Source organism: Cannabis sativa, chromosome 1 (assembly GCF_029168945.1).
Source record: "Cannabis sativa cultivar Pink pepper isolate KNU-18-1 chromosome 1, ASM2916894v1, whole genome shotgun sequence".
Lineage (NCBI taxonomy): Eukaryota > Viridiplantae > Streptophyta > Magnoliopsida > Rosales > Cannabaceae > Cannabis > Cannabis sativa.
This window is the reverse complement of record NC_083601.1, coordinates 43022264-43039886: the sequence shown is the minus strand read 5'-3', so window position 1 is coordinate 43039886 and position 17623 is coordinate 43022264. Positions and strand designations below refer to the sequence as shown.

Sequence of the window (17623 nt, the reverse complement as noted above, 5' to 3'; positions counted from 1 at the left end):
AAAATGATGAATAAGTTGTGTTGTGTGTATAAAAATACATTAATTAATAGGCCTCGTGAATGAAATCGGATGATTAATTTAATTAGAGTTTCTTTGGTTCAGTCAAATAAGGTGAAAAAATTACCATTCCAAATAATATGTTAAAACATCCATTGAGAAAAAGAAGAAGAAAATATATTTCTATGACATAATAAGGTCATCCGTGACATATTAAGAACACTGCTATCTATTTTTCCCAACATATAAGTACCTAACCCTCAAAATACTAATTAACTTTTACCATTACTGTTACTAGCTACTTCTTTAATAGCCACTTACCAACTTATTGTATTCTCCTCCTAATTCATATGACTTTGATTCACATCAAAAAAAAAAAAAATCATATGACTTTGAGGAACCATGAATTTTCAAAAATATTTATGAATATTTTAAAGATATATCTCAATTTTTTTATAATAAAAAGATATATTGTTTAAGAAAATTGATATGTTAAGACAATTTTCCTTATATAATCTAATAAGTATCACATTATTATTCATTGAATATAAAATGATACTCTTACCCACAATAAATTATAACTTAAAACCAGATTTAAATAGGGAAATTTGACTAATTATTAATATATTTGGCCAAAATTATTTTACTCAACCTAAGCTTTTCAATATTAGTAGAATAGGTCATTTTTTTTTTGTAAAACCCCATTCTACCCCTCCCATTTGAACATCTCTCTCTCTCTCTAAACTTTAAACACGCACACGGATGAGCACACAATCGGACCACCTCGACCTTGGGACCACACACCCACAGACCACCGCAACCACACCACCCAACGCCGACAATATCTTCGTCATAGGTAATCCCTAATTTTTTTCATGAATTTTTAACTTCGTTTTATCTTTTCATGATTTAGAGCTAAAGCAATTAAATTTAGAATTGGGTTTGTATTTTTAGTAAAAAATATGTAATTTTTGAGATTTTTAGGCTCGAATTTGTGTTTTGGGGGAGGGGGAATCTACGATTTTCGTCTAGCCCGATGTAGGCGCGATATAGGGTCTGATGGTAGGTTAATGTTGGGGGAGGGGGGGGGGGGTTAAGGTTGAAGAAGATAGCTTGATAAGTTCGATATTGGACCCGATAGTGGACCCGATGGTCCTCATAATTTTATTTTTTATTGTTTATTATCATTGGAAAACTCATTCCAATATATAGGAATAGTAATTCAGTAAACTAGGAAATTACTTTTCTTAAATAAAATGACTTGAAAAGCCATTCCATACTAAATAAAAATTACTTTTCCTTATCTAGCCTTCTCAATAATAAATGATTAAAATTATAATTATATGAGTAACATTTTTTATTTTAAAACATATATCTACAACATTTAATATTACAATAATATGTTTACTATATATTTCTTTTGTATAGAATTATAGGAAAACAATATTATTATTATAATTATATGGATAGACAATATATGATGATTAAATTATATGAATAATATTTATGTTGATACTTAAATATTTAATATAAAATTGACTATTAAATTAAATATTTATTTATATTTTATTATTTGATAATTAGATCTCAAAAGTATAATTTGAGAGTGATAAATAATTAAATATATATTATTTTTCTATTTGTACCATATATAATGGTAATTTTATAAAACAAAAATTATTTTAAAAGAGTAAAGAATATTTTGGTCAAAATAATAAAAATTCAATTTGAATCCACACTATACCAAACACCACAATTCTTATTTAATTATTGATTTCATAGTGTTAACCAAACAAAAGAATAAAAATTTTATTTTATTCTATTCTTAATCCTATTACTATTTCTATTCTCATTTTTATTGTATTTTTATTTTATAACTAAACACCACTTTACATATTTTTACTTTATTATATATAAGTATTAAATTAAATGTAATAAATTAGGAAACTATCTAATAAATTTTGCCACAATTATCCTATGATATATATATAGAATTATAGGCTATATATAAATGCTTATATATGAAAACAAGTACATTTTAAAAAAATTATCAAACAAAAAATATATTTTAAGCCAAAAAAGTAAAATGTAATATATATACACAAAAGTAAATATATCTATTTAAGTAAACGCGTTTAAGTTTAAATTAGGTATTAGTAATTTTTAGATTATATTGCCCACCAAATGAAATCCCTAGGATTTTTTGCTTTTACTTAATCCAAGATCCAATCCAACAATAAAAGTAGTTACTCAAGATAAAAAATAAAAAAAACTTTTCAAGATTTGTTTCAATTAATTTAGTTACTATTTAACAATGTTAAACTTTTCAAAATAATAATAATAATAATAATAATAATAATAATAAATACTATTGGGTGATTCTACAATGCACCCCCTTAAAAGGGGTGTACTGATGCACCCTTGATTTGTTTCGGCATCCAGAAGAATTTTTAGTCTAATTTTTTTTCATATTCATGTCCGTTATAGCTATCTAAGATAACCTATAAAATTTTAAAAAATTCAGAATAATTTACAATATAGAAAACAATGTTCAAACCATCTATTTTACACGGGTATAAAATAAAATAGTCACGCTTGCAACACACTGTTTGAACGTATTTTTCGGCGTGTTAAACTTTTTCAAATTTTTTAAAATTTTGCAGGATGTCTTAAATAACTATAACGTACATGACCATGAGAAGAAATTTGACTAAAAATTATTTCGAGTGCTAAAATAGATGAGCGTGCATCAATATATCCATTTTAAGGGAGTGTATTGTAGAATTTTCCAATACTATTTAAGGAATGATTATAATTGAGAAAATTATTAAAAGAAATGGATTTTGTTCCATATTACTTCCAGGATTTTTGTTTGGTAATTCAACATAATTATATTTTATTTTAAAATATTCTTCTTTTTTTTTTTATGATTGTTATTTTTAAAAAATCATCCTAGATCTTATAAAAAGACATAAACAAATCATAAAACTGTAATTTATATTTTAGGGTGATTCTACAATGCACCCCCTTAAAAGGGATGTATTGATGCACCCTTAACTTATTTCGGCATTCAGAAAAAAAAATTTAGTCTAATTTTTTTCATATTCATGTACGTCATAGCTATTTGAGATATCCTACAAAATTTTGAGAAATTCGGAATAATTTACAATATAGAAAACAATGTTCAAACAGTCGATTTTACACGCGTATAAAATAAAATAGTCACGCGTGCAATACAATGTTTGAATATAGTTTTCGGCGTGTTAAACTTTTCTAAATTTCTTAAAATTTTACAGGATGTCTTAAATAACTATAACGTACATGACCATGAGAAAAAATTTGACTAAAAAACTATTTCGGATGCTAAAACAGATAGGGGTGCATCAATATATCCATTTTAAAGGGGTGCATTGTAGAATTTTCCTATATTTTATAAATAAAAAAAAAACATAGTTATTTCATTTTATTTTTTGCTGAATTTGTTTCTCCAAATGACCATTAACAATAGTTATTATTTTTTTTAACAGAATTAACCAAAAATTTGAAAAAAAAAATTATATATTTATTTCAACACACAAAAATTTTCACTTTTAATCTTTAAATTTTTTTATTTACAAAAATATTTTTTGTTTTATGGTTTAATTGAGTTACATGATGTTGATTTTTTCGTTATTTTTTTACTAATTACTTATAAAAATGTATTTTTGTTAATTTTAAAATTTTAAAAAAATATTTTTATAAATAATAATTTTAAGTTGTAAAATTCTAAATAAAACATATTAAAAATTATTTTTTAAAATTCTCCAAATTATTTATTCTCTAGAAGAAAATAATTTTTATTTATTTTTATTTAAAATACAGGAAGAAAAAATATATATATATATTTAAAAATAAATATAATAATAAAAACACATTGATGTACCCTTATTTGTTTTAGCACCCGAAATATTTTTTTAGTCAAATTTTTTTCTTATGGTCATGTACATTATAATTATTTAAGACATCTTGCAAAATTTTAAGAAATTTAGAAAAGTTTAACACGCCGAAAAATACATTCAAACAGTGTGTTGCACGCGTGACTATTTTATTTTATACGAGTGTAAAATAGACTGTTTGAACATTGTTTTTTATATTGTAAATTATTCTGAATTTCTCAAAATTTTGTAGGTTATCTTAAATAGCTATAATGTACATAAATATGAAAAAAAGATTAGACTAAAAAATATATATTATTGTTTTCAAAAAATATATCAATATTATTATTTTTATTATTTTTTTTCGAAATGGTCAGTAAAAAGCTAGGTGAAACATAACTGAACAGAACAAGAAGAAGAGAAGCTTTTGTTTTTTTTTTTTTGCGCGCGAGCACAAACACGTGTGCCATGTTTAAAGGGCGTACGGTAACAATAGCTGCTGACTAGACCAGTAGACCTGAAAGAAGATTCCCTCACCTCAAATGCAAAATGACTATTTCACTGTTCTAATACCAAACCAAAAATATGCAATTCCACAACTGGAGTAAGGGTATAATAGTAAAAACACATTTCTCCTAATACCCGCTTTGCTTGGAGGCTTGAGGCTTGAGCCGACTCTCCCCAATTTGCCGAAGAAGAAAGAAATATATAAACCTTTTTGGGAACAATCTCCCACTAACTTCTTTCATTTTTATTCGCTCAACAACCAAAAACCAAAAACCTATTAAAACTTTCTCTCCTTCAATATCAAAAACCCACAAAAAGTTTTCTTCTTTTACAATCTCTGACTCTAAAATTTCCATAACCATTTCAATCTAGGCTTTGTGTGCTGTGGATCGAGAACCATGTGTGGTGGAGCTATTATCTCCGACTTCATCTCGACGAATGCGCCGCCGCGGTCCACTCGTCTCACCTCCAACTATCTCTGGCCGGATCTCAAGAAATCCAACTCCGGCAAACGTTTCTCGAAGAAATCTCATCTGAGATCGGAAATCGTTGATCTTGACGATGATTTCGAGGCCGATTTCCAGGGCTTCAAGGATGAATCTGATGTTGAGTATTTTGATGATGATGTAGTTGATGTTAAGCCTTTTGCATTCACTGCTCGTAACAAGCCAACCGTATCTCGAGGTAAGACCGATTATTTGTTGTAACAAACTGAGTTATTTTTTTTTTATTGAAGATATTCAATGCACTTATAATTATAACTAATCGATGTGTTTTTTTTTTTAAAAAGTCTGAATTTTGTAGTCAGTCGTAAAATGTTTTTAATTACTCATATGTATTATTTCTGGCTCAAAATTATAACATATATATTTTTGGAGTTCATATTTGTAAATGCTTTTTTTTTTTCTTTATTTTGGGATTATTATTTAGTGTCTGAATAAAAAGTTACATGTTTTTTTTTAATTATGACAGTTGCCTCTTCTTGAGATTTTTATTGAGTTCGATGGAATAGCTTACAAAATTTTACGGTTTCATATTTCATTTTCATCTAAAGTTAATAATATGCATTTATATTAACACAATCCTTCATTACATATTGCAGAGATAAAAAAAAGGTAAAAACTTTTATGTACATGACATAGATCAACAGTCGTTACATTTACATTTCTCTTTCAACGATCCTTTGACAAAAAATGGAAAAGAAATTTATGTAGAGATAGATTTTTTGTTATTATTATTCAGTGATATATCAAATATTTTGGTTGAGTTCAAAGTTTTTAATTTTACTTTGAAAGATCGGAAACTCTAGAAAAAATATTTCTGGTAGGTTCCGTGAGCATTCGAGCCCCAAAACTATTAAGTTTGTTGTTTGATGCGTTTTCTTCGTGTGTGATTGAAGGTTCCACAACGGTGAAATATACCGAATCTGATGGGCTAGCTGAAAAATCTGCTAAGAGAAAGAGGAAGAACCAATATCGTGGAATTCGTCAGCGTCCATGGGGTAAGTGGGCTGCGGAAATCAGAGACCCAAGGAAAGGGGTCCGTGTTTGGCTCGGAACTTTCAACACTGCTGAAGAAGCTGCAAGAGCTTACGATGCTGAAGCTCGAAGAATCCGTGGCAGTAAAGCTAAGGTTAATTTCCCGGATGAAACTCCTCGTGCTTCCCCTAAACGTTCAGCTAAGGATAATCTTAAGAGATCACTACCTAAGGCTAACGCTGTTCAGTCGTTCGAGTCGAATATGAACGCAAGTTTTGATCTTGGGCATAACTCAGATCAGGATTACTACAGTGCAATGGGGTTTCTTGAAGAGAAGCCACTTACCAATCACTATGATTATGTGGAGTCTCTTCCTGCAAATCAAGAGGTTGGGCTTAAACCCACTCCAGCTACGTCTACCACACCCTTGTATTTTAGCTCTGATCAGGGTAGCAATTCCTTTGAGTGCTCTGACTTTGGTTGGGGAGAACGTGGCTCAAAGACTCCAGAAATCTCCTCTGTTCTTTCGGCCACTTTAGAAAGTGATGACTCCCTGTTTCTAGAGGATGCTAACCCGATGAAGAAGCTGAAAAGTGACTCAGAGAATGTGGTCCCTCAAGCTGAAGAAAACAATTCAAAGACACTTTCTGAGGAGCTTTCCAGCTTTGAGTCTCAGATGAAGTACTTTCAGATGCCGTATCTTGATGGAAACTGGGATGCTACTTCTTTTGAATCTTTACTCGCTGGTGACACAACTCAGGACGGCGGGAACACAATGGATCTTTGGAGTTTTGATGACTTTACCATGTCTGGGGAAGCATTCTGAGCAAGTTCCCCACCTTCGCTAGTTTATGTAAATAAGGCTACATGTTAGTGAGTGTCAAACTGTCATCCCCCTTTTTCAGTATGTTTCTTCGATTTAACTAAGGACAGAAATAAGATTTATTGCCTTATTTTTATGGAAATCAAAATCAGTTTTGGTACTTGCAGGAATTGTTCGTCTGGAAGTGGAGTACACACAAAACAGTTAAACATGCATAAGCCTTTGTGTGGAAGAGTGGTTGAAGGTAGCTATCATTGTATCGCGAGTATATATAGATATTAGCTTTTACTTCTTACCTTCAAGACATTGAACTCGTGTTGCTCTATTTTATGTCTGTATCAATTAAACTGTGATTTGTGATGAATATACTAAGACCTGATAATTGTCAAATTTGTTTTTTCTTTCTTCTGTATTCGATGTGCTCCGTATTGTTTTATTATTGGAGGCCATTGTTTGTTCTTTCTCTTCCCTTTAAGAGTTACTTGATGATAAGAGAAATGTTCACTACATTTTGATTTCATGATAATGGAAATTCAGTAATATTTATGAGAAATTAACATGAAATGGACATGTATATATTAATATTTGTATTTAGGTTTTTCTTTTGGTCGTAAATAATAAGCAGAATGATGATGATACGAAGAGCTCTCTACTTTGGGGTGTCTGTGTCTAGAGTTCATCCTAGGGTTTGTATTCAATTTGGTGGGTATGTTACTGAGGTTAGAGGTTCATGTGATGTTGTTACAAGTTACAACATGAATAAAATATAAAGGGCAGATACGACGATACATAGATGAGTCAGCCATGTGAAGTGTTTTGTCATCTAGCAGCAACTTGCATTATGAACAATAAATATGTAAATAAATGTGGTCTTTGAGGCCAAACCTTTGACTTCCACGAGGCAAGGACCGAGGAGAGGGGGCCAAAGCAGAAGACAATTTTGGGGGTCAAATTTTTTAACCTCAAAGGCACCTCACCTTACCTGCCATCACCACATTACATCTCCAAAATGTGAAGGTGGGCCACGTTGTTGGGTATTAATCACTCTTTCAGTCTTTCACTATGGCTCCTTCCTTGCGTGTCTCTTTTTTCTTCCCAAAGAACTATAAAAATGGCTTTAACGTTTTTCTAATTTAAATAATAACTTTAAGTCATTTTACTAACGCTATAGACATGGCAAGCGGTTCAAAATAAGTGTGTGACTTACTGGATCATATAATAAAAATAAAAAAGAATAAATTAGGAATAGATGATGGCCTGAGTGAACCACACGCGTTTTATTAGTTTGTACCTAACAAGTAGCAAAAAGCTGGACCCTGCAAAACAGAGAGGGAGAGAAAGAGAGAGAGTAGTGAGTGGTGGAAATGAATGATGACTTAGGGGTGAGTGAGGACTGAGTATGGTCTAACGTCGGCAGCAAAAAGATTAGGAGTAGGCTACAAATTCCAATCCAGAAAGGGGCCCTCATGAATGATTGCTCCAATCCTAATATATGGCAGCCTAAGGTGATGGGCTGCTTTGCATTTTTATGTCCATGTGAATGCGATATCTAACCTTTTCTTCTTTTTCCCACAATTATAATTTATTTATGTACCTTTCTACCATGTAGGATTAGATTATGTCACTGCACCAAGACATAAAATGTATGTGTACTCCATATTAAAAGTTTCTTTTTTTTTTGTTTGGAATAATTACTAAAAAGAATTGGTCCCAATTTTGATAACAGACAAAGGGCAAGTGGAATTGTTTGCCTTATCTACTTTTATTCAAGTGTCATTTATTTATATACATTAATTTGGCCTTCGGAGTTGTTGATAAACTTAAGAAAAACCACTATCCATTTTAACATTAATGTTTTGCAAAACCGGAGCTTATATTTTATAGGCTTACTATTTTTATTTTAAATAATAATACTTTATTAGCAGTCTCAAGTCTCAACGGCTTTTTGTATAATAGTTTTCTTTCTTTCTTTTTATGTAAGGCATCGTGTTAAACTAGCACTTTGCAAAGGAAATTTTATTTTCTACAATAATTCTCTACATTTAGCTGTACCATATAGCTGTGATATGTGACTGTATAATAAAGAGTTGAAAAAAATAATAATTTAAATTTCATTTTAGTCTACTCTCAAAGCTAAAAACTGAATAATTTAGAAAAACATAAATAAACTTAAATAAGAAGATGAAAACCTATTTACATAATTAATGTGAAAGATAACCCAGGAAAACAAACAAACATAGAATCTCCAAGTGAAACTTTTCTTCAAGTAAAGTAAAATGAACGATCTCTATTCTCTGAACTATTAGTTAGACTACCACTAATACTTATATTAATTTGGTATAGAATCTACACAAATTTAGTGTAAAATATTTTCTTTTCAGTGCAACAATTATAATAATTTACACAAAATATCCCACTAAATAAATATATTTTACTTAAATAATCTCGCATTTTATATTATCTATTTTAATAATTTAAAATAGTTAATTTTATAACATAATTATATCACGACTACTAGTTTGAGTTTAAAATTTTAAAATAATTTAGTAAAATAAAATATTTATTAAATCAATTAAACATTAATTTTTTTTTAAAAAAATAAATATTAAACTTCTATAGTTAATCTTAATATACACAATTTTCAAAATGAGCAAATAACGTATTATGAAAAAAAAAAAAAAAAAACCCTCACCAATAATATCAAACATTTCAAATATATTAATATTCTCAAAATACTTCAGTCTATATAACTAATATATGTGTTTTAAGAGAAATCGATACAGATTAAAATAACAAAGCTAACAACGTTACACAAGCAGTAGATGATTTTCTTCTATTTATAAAAGTTCATTGTCTATTTTGAGGGCATGCAAAGATAACCTAAGAGAACTAGTCAATAAAACCTTAATATTAGAATAAAAAACCTCTAAACTGAGAGTTGTAACTTACAATCTAACATTAGAACACCTACAAAATAAATATCAAATATTTAATAAAATATGAAATTTCATATAAATATTGTAACTCATATTTTTTTGAGGAAAATATTAGTAATTATCTGTTCTCGTCTCCATTATTGAAGGTAGCTACAATACATCTGATGTGTTTATATTAGACCATACTGACATTACAAAATTAAAGCTAGACATATACTGGCTTTACAAAACTAACACTAGCCAAACTAGCTTTACAAAAATAAAACTAGTCATACTTGCCTTACAAAAACCAAAACTAGCCACATTGCCCGTACAAAATAAAACTAGCCACGTTGGCCATACAAAACAAAACAAAACCACAATGAACTTACAAAATTAAAACAAACCAAAACCTAGCTATATTGGCCTTACAAAACAAAATTTTTGCATATAACTAATATTTTGATATTCTCCAAAGTTAAAATCTTCAAGTAATTAATTTGACTATTAAATTATTATTGTACTTAATGTTTATTTTTATATTGTTCTTTTTAATTTTATAAGTTAGTATTACATTGTTTTTATTTTATTTAATATCAGTATTTTCGTTATTGTTATTTTATATTTTCAAATATGTTAGTATTTTAAATCAATTATTTTTTGAGGATTAAAATGTAAGATTATTTTTTAAAATAAGATAAAATAAGGGTTAGAATGATTTTTTTTTTTTACACCAAATTGGTGTAGAATTAAAAATCCCTCACCATATTAATGGTGTAAATTTGGGCGGATACCAATAGTGTGTGCTATTAAAGTAAAATGGTGTGTGAAAATTTCACACTAATTTAGTAAAGAGAAATGCTAAAGGGCACTAGTGGTGCCTAGCACCCTCCTATATGTCAATATCGCTATTGGTCCAACTAAGTATTGGGTCCCATATAATTTAGTATAATAGTTTTTAGGGAGTATCGCTAACCAATCGTAACGTGACATGTCGAGAAGGTGCTAGACACCACTGGTGCCTCATAGCAATGCTCTTTAGTAAAATGGTGCACTATTTAGTGATGTTGTTAGATCAACTCCAACGTTGCACTAAAAATTAGATTTAGTGTATATAATTCATCCAATGTAGCACCAAATTTTACAGCATATATATTGTGTGCCTACCTACGATAATTTTTTTTTAATTATTATTAATTTATATTTTTATATATTGATATTATTATTTATATTTATAAGATTAAAAATATTGTTTTTACTATGCATTCTCTTAAAATGGATCTATCGATACTTTTCTATTTGTTGCATATGAGAAAATTTTTTAGTTTAATTTTTGTATGATCGTCTATGTTATATCAATTTAATACATCTTACAAAATTTTGAGAAATTTAAAAAAATTTAACACGCTAAAAATAAGGTTCAAACAATCTATTGCATGCGAAATTCTTTTATTTTATACATGTGTGAAATAGATTATTTGAATCATATTTTTGGCGTGTTTTTTTTTAAAAATTTTTTTACAGTATGTCTTAAATAACTACAACGTAGATGACCATGAATAAAATTGGAATAAAAATTTCTCTTATATGCTGAAATAAATAAGAGGTGCATCGGTGGACCTCTAATGCATTGTAGAATTTAGTTTATTTTTTTTTCATGGTCGTGTACATTATAGTTATTTAAGACATTTTGTAAAATTTTAAAAAATTCAAAAAAATTTAACACACCGAAAATAAAGTTTAAACTGTCTTTTATTTAGAGGGGTGCATTGGAAAAATATCTTTTAATTTAATGTGGGTAAATTTAAATGTAAATATTATTATTTTTTTTTTATTTTATTGATATAATAATAAAAATTATTTTTTAGTGTAATTTTTAGTTTTGTGGTTGAAATAGAATTTTGAGAGTATAACTTCAAATTTTGTATGCTGCTTGCTTGGTGATTATTATTGCTAACCAAAAACCTTCATCTCACTTCTCACGTCTCCCTATTACCTTTTAGATTTGGCCCAAATTTATTTGGGTCCTTGCAATAAGCATCTCCTTGGGGGTTTTTTCGACATAAATGACGCATGTAGTCCTATCAAACCCGAAATGCTTCATTAATTTTAAATTTGGTCGGTTTTAAGACGCATATTTGTTTAGCTTTTGATAGTGATGAATGATAATGAAGATATTTGTATATGCATATGCACCATTGTTTTCTTCTTCTTTTCGTGATAATTATGACAAAAAGCTGTCTATTTAATTGAGAAAGGAAATTTTTAATTAAAGAAAATTCATAAACTAATGCCAAATATGCAAATATTTTGTTAATGGGCAAAAATCTTGATTTGATTTGATTTGATATACTTCTCCTATAAAAATCTGAGATTTGATTTCTCTAAGAAAAAAAATATCTGAGTTTTGATTTAAATTTTAATTAATTTCCATTATTTTATATATATATATATTTTTCGAATTCTTTTCTATAGTTTTTTTTTTGAAACAAATTGTTTTTCTAGTTAGAAGTTGATTTTTTTTTTTTTTTTTTTTTTCTGGATGGAGATTTGATGATTTGAATAAATCATGGCATCCCATCAGCGTGTGGTTTTTATTATTTTAGGGCTCGTTTGGAACGCCGTATTAGGTTGTATTGTATTGTATTGTATTATATTGAATTGTATTTTATGTAATATTTTTATGTAAAACTATATGTGGTATGAACTTTTCCATAACAAAGGGATTCTGGTGTTGGAAGAAATATAAAAATCTATAGAGAAGGGGTTTAGGGAGTTTAAGCAGTTAAGATTGCAGGGTGGAATCGACGATCCGCAGCAAGGGGGGATTTGTGTGACTCGCTGGGGGCTTCCGAGACCTGCTAGGATGAAGTGTTTTGTTGATTATGCTTCGGCTTCTGATGGGGGTGCGGTGGCAGCTGCTATTTTTGACATTTCAGGTACTATCTTTGCAATAGCAGCTGCAAAAGCTGTGGTTAATTCTCCTCTGCATGGGGAACTTGAAGCCTTGCGGTTTGGTTTTAATATGGCGGCTCAACTGGGGGTTGATGTGGGAACGTTTTACTCCGACAATCAAACTGTGGTGAAGGCTTTCTCTGAGCGAAGGTCTCCGCATTGGCTGATGCACTTTGCTTTCAATCGGATTCTCACTTTGGTCGACAATGGCAATGTAGGGGTGTGTTGGACTTCTCGGAAAAATAATATGGCAGCCCATTCTCTTGCGAGATGGGGTTTGTCGCATGATTGTAATGGTTTGCTTCGGTTTTGGGAAGTGAGTCCCCATGTGCTCACTAAACTCTTAGTTTCGGTTTAATGAAGTTTTGTTTTTCAGCAAAAAAAAAAGTTTAACATAGTATTATATAAAAATATGATACATAATCCAATTTAATATAATACAATACAATACAATACGATCTAATACGACATTCCAAACGAGCCCTTAAACATTTAGTGAAGTTAGGATAATTTGTGTAATTAAGTTTTTAATATAGATTTGAATAATTACTAATACCAAACAACGTATTAAACATACATATTTAGGAGATTTATTCTTGAATTTATGATCCATTTATAATCAGCTTTGTTTGATCGCTGTCTAAGAGCAATTCCAACGTTGCACTAAAATTTGGATTTAGCTTATATAATTCATTCAATGTAGCACTAAACTTTACAACATACATGTCGTATATAACTATAATGCACGGTATATGTGTCGTAGCACTCTAGTTATATATATATTTTAATTATTATTATTATTATTTAATTTATATTTATATATATTGATATTATTATTTGTATTATAAAATTAAAAATGTTGTTTTTATAATGTATTTTTTAAAAGGGATCTATGCACCTTTATTTATTGCATCTTAGAGAATTTTTTAGCTTAATTTTTGTATGGTTGTCTATGTTATATCTATTTAAGATATTGTACAAAAGTTTGAAAAATTCAAAAATATTTAACATGTCGAAAATAGGGTTTGCACGCAAAACTTTTTTATTTTATATGTGTGAAATAAAGTACTGTTTGAACCCTATTTTCGGCGTGTTAAGTTTTTTTAATTTGTCAAAATTTTATAGAATGTCCTAAATAACTAAAACGTAGACGACCATGAAAAAAATTAGGCTAAAAAATCCTCTCATATGCTGAAATAGATAAGGAGTGCATCGGTGGACCCCTAATGCATTGTAGAATTTTAATCTATTTTGTTTTATGGTCGTGTACATTATAGTTATTTAAGACTCCTTGCAAAATTTTGAAAATTTTTAAAAGATTTAGCACGATGAAATAAAATTCAAACTATCTATTACACATGTGACTCTTTTATTTGGATGGGTGTATGGTAAAATTATCTTTTAATTTATTATGTGTAAATTGAAATGTGAATACCATAATTTTTTTATTTTATTAAAAAATTAATATAATAATAATGAATATTTTTTTTTGTATAATTTTTGGTGTTGTGGTTAGAGTGAAAATAGATTTTGATACTAAATTTAATAATAATGTGACACTAAATTTAGTCTCCTCCTTAGTGATGCTATAAGTCATCTCGTGTGTGAGAATTGTCCAACTCTTTGAGTTTTACTTTTGAGGATTTTTTGTTCATTATGTTTTTGATTTTAAATTCTAATTTGTTTTCTTGTCAAAATTATATAATTTAATTATTAAAGTTTAGGTTCTAAATTTTTCCAGCAAAAAAAAAAACTGCATAAATATTCTTTAACTCCACCTCCACGAATAGTAATTTGTTACTAGTTAATTGTGGGTTTTTTTTTTTTTTTTTTTTTTAAATAATAATAGTAATGAATATAATTATTTTACTTTCAGTTAATAATTTTTACTCCAAATTCAAACTAAAAATAATAATAGTAAATAATCTCCACTGCGGTCACTCTTTTTGTTGTTGTTGTTGTTGTTAATCGATGATTCAGCATTTCATAACCTTTTGAAGCCATAAAGTTTCTCTAGTCTCTCCACTCTCTAGTCGATATATATATGTAAATAAGATACTTGAGTTTTAGAACTTAAGAAAGAGAAACAGAGTTTGTTCCTTTTGCTTCGATGGATTCATATATAAAATTTTTGTTTCTGCATACATTTCAGAACAAAGTGTGCATGTTTTTATAATATAGAATTAAATTCACTTTGAGCTTTCTCTTTAAAGTGATTCTTTTACACACAAATTTTCTCTTTTGCAAGTCATTTTGGAAGTTTTGGTATCAAAGAATATAACTAACACAAACGCTTTAGTCCAAAGGAAAACATCAAATTCCTCCTTCCTTTACAAACAAAGTATTATTTAAATTATCACAGTTAAATCACATTACTCTAATCCTATTCAATCTTGAACTCAAAAAAAATGAACATCTCCACTCATGGATGTTCAATCAGAAAAACCAAAATATTTCTGTCATGGAAAATTCTGTCACGAACATTCTTTCAAGAGATCCTGTCTTTTTCTTTTCCTTTTCATTTTCTTTGTACTTTTACTAATAGGAATAGCTGCATTGATCATTGCCTTTGTCATAAAGCCTAAAAGCCCTATTTTTAGCCTCCAATCAGTAAAGCTTGATTTATATGAGTTGAATCCTCATTTGGGTTCAACTCTTTTCATTTCCTCTGTCATTACTTTGACTCTAAGTGCTCAAAATCCTAACAAAGTTGGGATTAGATATAGTCCTTCTCGACTTCATGTCTATCATGAAGGATTGTCTATTGGGACAATTCGGGTCCCGGGGTTTCTACAACCTGCTCACAGCTATAACATGACTGTTCCAACAAGGATTTTGTTTCAATCTGTGAATGTCAGCCATATTTTTGATGTGGCTTCAATGCAAGAAGATTCTAAGAAAAACATGATTCAGATGAAAATAATGGGAGATGTTAAGACTCACTTGTTGGCATTTCATGTAACCCTTTTAAAGATTAAGGTTTGTTTTGTGATCTGATATGGATGTGTTTTCATGAACATTAACAATTAATCAATAGTTTGAAAAGCATTTGGAACTCGTTTTTGCAGGTTGCCTTGGAATGTGACATAGACGTTGATGTTAAACAACTTTCAATCCAAATTGAAGTTTCAAACATAAAAAGAGTAAATGATCACATGGTAGGCATTTTCTTTGAGCATGCTCTTTCTTGTGTTTTGTACCATTCAAACAAGTTATTATGTAACTTATTTAACAAGAAACTTTTCAGGCATCCTTATTTCCTACCACTGCTCAGACCATCTTCAGAAAGTGCGCATTAGCTTTTTACATCTAACGCCACACCTTCAAATGAACTGTTACGTTAAATTCACAAACTTCGAGTTCATTTTGAAGATAGATTCTTCTATGTTTGTGACATAAACGCTCTTTTTTTTTTTGACTTTTTATGTAATTAATTTCAAGTGCCTCTGCCTCTGCCACTGCCATTCATGCATGCCCTGTTGTATATATTAATTCATTGCTATATTCATTTCACAACATGACATAACGTACAATTGACAATCAACAGAGGATTAATCAAACTATATATCTATATATGTATATTTATAGCATGAAACAACACGGAAATATAGGTATAGAGCAACAGTGGCAACTGCAATATATAATTGGTGGCAGATTGGTTTTAATAAAGGCTATGGACACCTTACATGTTTTGGGGTAGCTTTATATATAGAGACTTGTATTAGTTTGTGGTTGTGGTGACAGAAAAAGTCATTGCAGAAAATTCTCATATGTAGGAAAGTAATATTTATTGGTACAAAATCCCAAAATTTGCTTTCTAAATTGTGATCCAGGTAACCATTCTCAAATGTTTGTATTGGGAATTCCCGGTTAGTGTGGAAGCAGAGACAACAACTACAACAAGTGTGTCGCTTGGTTTGATTTGTGTTGGTACAGTTTTAATCAAAAAATTTCTCAAGAGCAATCAATAAAATTCCAAGCTTGGATTTTGCTTGGCACAAGCTTTGGCCAATTAGGTTTGGCATATGTGCCCCTTAGCATTTCCCCACAAAATATCAATAAATGCATGAAGTAATGAGCACTGATTGACCTTAGTAGCTCAGTTGTCTGGGCAGATTAAACATTTTCATCTTGGTGAAAATAAAAAGAGCATTGTTATTGGGCACCAGTGGTGCCTAGCACCTTTAAGACATGTCGTCTTGCGATTGACTAGGAATACTCCCTAAAAGTTATTATATTAAACTATATGGGACCCGAAACTTAATTAGACCAATAGCAATATTGACACGTAGGAGGGTGTTTGACACTACTGATGCTTTTTAGCATTTCTCAAATAAAAATTGTACAACTTTTATTTTTATTATTAAAGTTGAAAATTTTAATGTTACAAAAATCAACGTCTACAAAACTACAAAAGACAGATTTACTTAAATGTTACAAATAAAATAAAAGATTGTTAGTCTCTCTTAAAGAGTTTTCTCCTATCTACAAGTAATAATCTCGCTTTAAATACTACTATAATCAAATTATTCACATAAGAAGTTATAAAAACTTTTTGCTAAAAAATACAATTTTGTTGATTCCACTAAGTATTTCGCTTTAAATTCTAGTTTTTTTTTTCTTCAATTTCTTATGTGCATTTCATTTGTGTTTAATGCTTATAATTGTTTGATCACTTTTTATTTGTTTATGATTTTTATGCAAAATTTGAAAAGTGAGATGATAAGGCCATACTGAATTACACAGAGATTTTGATATTGAACGAAAGTAAATATAGTCTATGTAGCAATTAAGATTTTTTTTGTTTAATTCAAATTATATGTGTAATTTACCACATAAGTGTAGGAGTTTGTCATATAATTTAGATTCTATATATCTTAATAAGAATATAAATTGAATTAGTTCATTCACTAGCTATCACATGAAATTGAAATAGGAGTTAAATTATATTAGACCATAAAAAGTTAATACAATTGACATTAATTACTTAAACTTATCATTGTTATTTGCCCATTATTTTATTGATTTGTTTTA

The 17623-nt window shown here is 29.1% G+C and overlaps 2 protein-coding genes across 6 annotated transcripts; both read left to right on the top strand.

Moving 5' to 3' along the window:
- Positions 1-4451: 4451 nt before the first annotated feature.
- On the top strand, positions 4452-7109 carry LOC115707171 (ethylene-responsive transcription factor RAP2-12). 5 transcript variants are annotated; one of them, XM_030635041.2, is made up of 3 exons: positions 4452-5102; positions 5818-6765; positions 6887-7109. In XM_030635041.2, the coding sequence occupies exons 1-2, from the start codon at positions 4817-4819 to the stop codon at positions 6720-6722; spliced, it is 1191 nt and encodes a 396-aa protein (XP_030490901.1). In that variant the 5' UTR covers positions 4452-4816; the 3' UTR covers positions 6723-6765; positions 6887-7109. The 5 variants fall into 5 exon arrangements, 4 of the variants coding, with proteins under 4 accessions (XP_030490901.1, XP_060972207.1, XP_030490900.1 ...); XR_004009708.2 differs by having other exon boundaries at positions 4490-5102; positions 5818-6800; XM_061116224.1 differs by having other exon boundaries at positions 4491-5102; positions 6872-7109.
- A 7438-nt stretch (positions 7110-14547) lies between these two features.
- On the top strand, positions 14548-16228 carry LOC115707187 (NDR1/HIN1-like protein 10). Its single transcript, XM_030635065.2, has 3 exons — positions 14548-15568; positions 15658-15747; positions 15837-16228. The coding sequence occupies exons 1-3, from the start codon at positions 15014-15016 to the stop codon at positions 15900-15902; spliced, it is 711 nt and encodes a 236-aa protein (XP_030490925.2). The 5' UTR covers positions 14548-15013; the 3' UTR covers positions 15903-16228.
- Positions 16229-17623: the final 1395 nt, after the last annotated feature.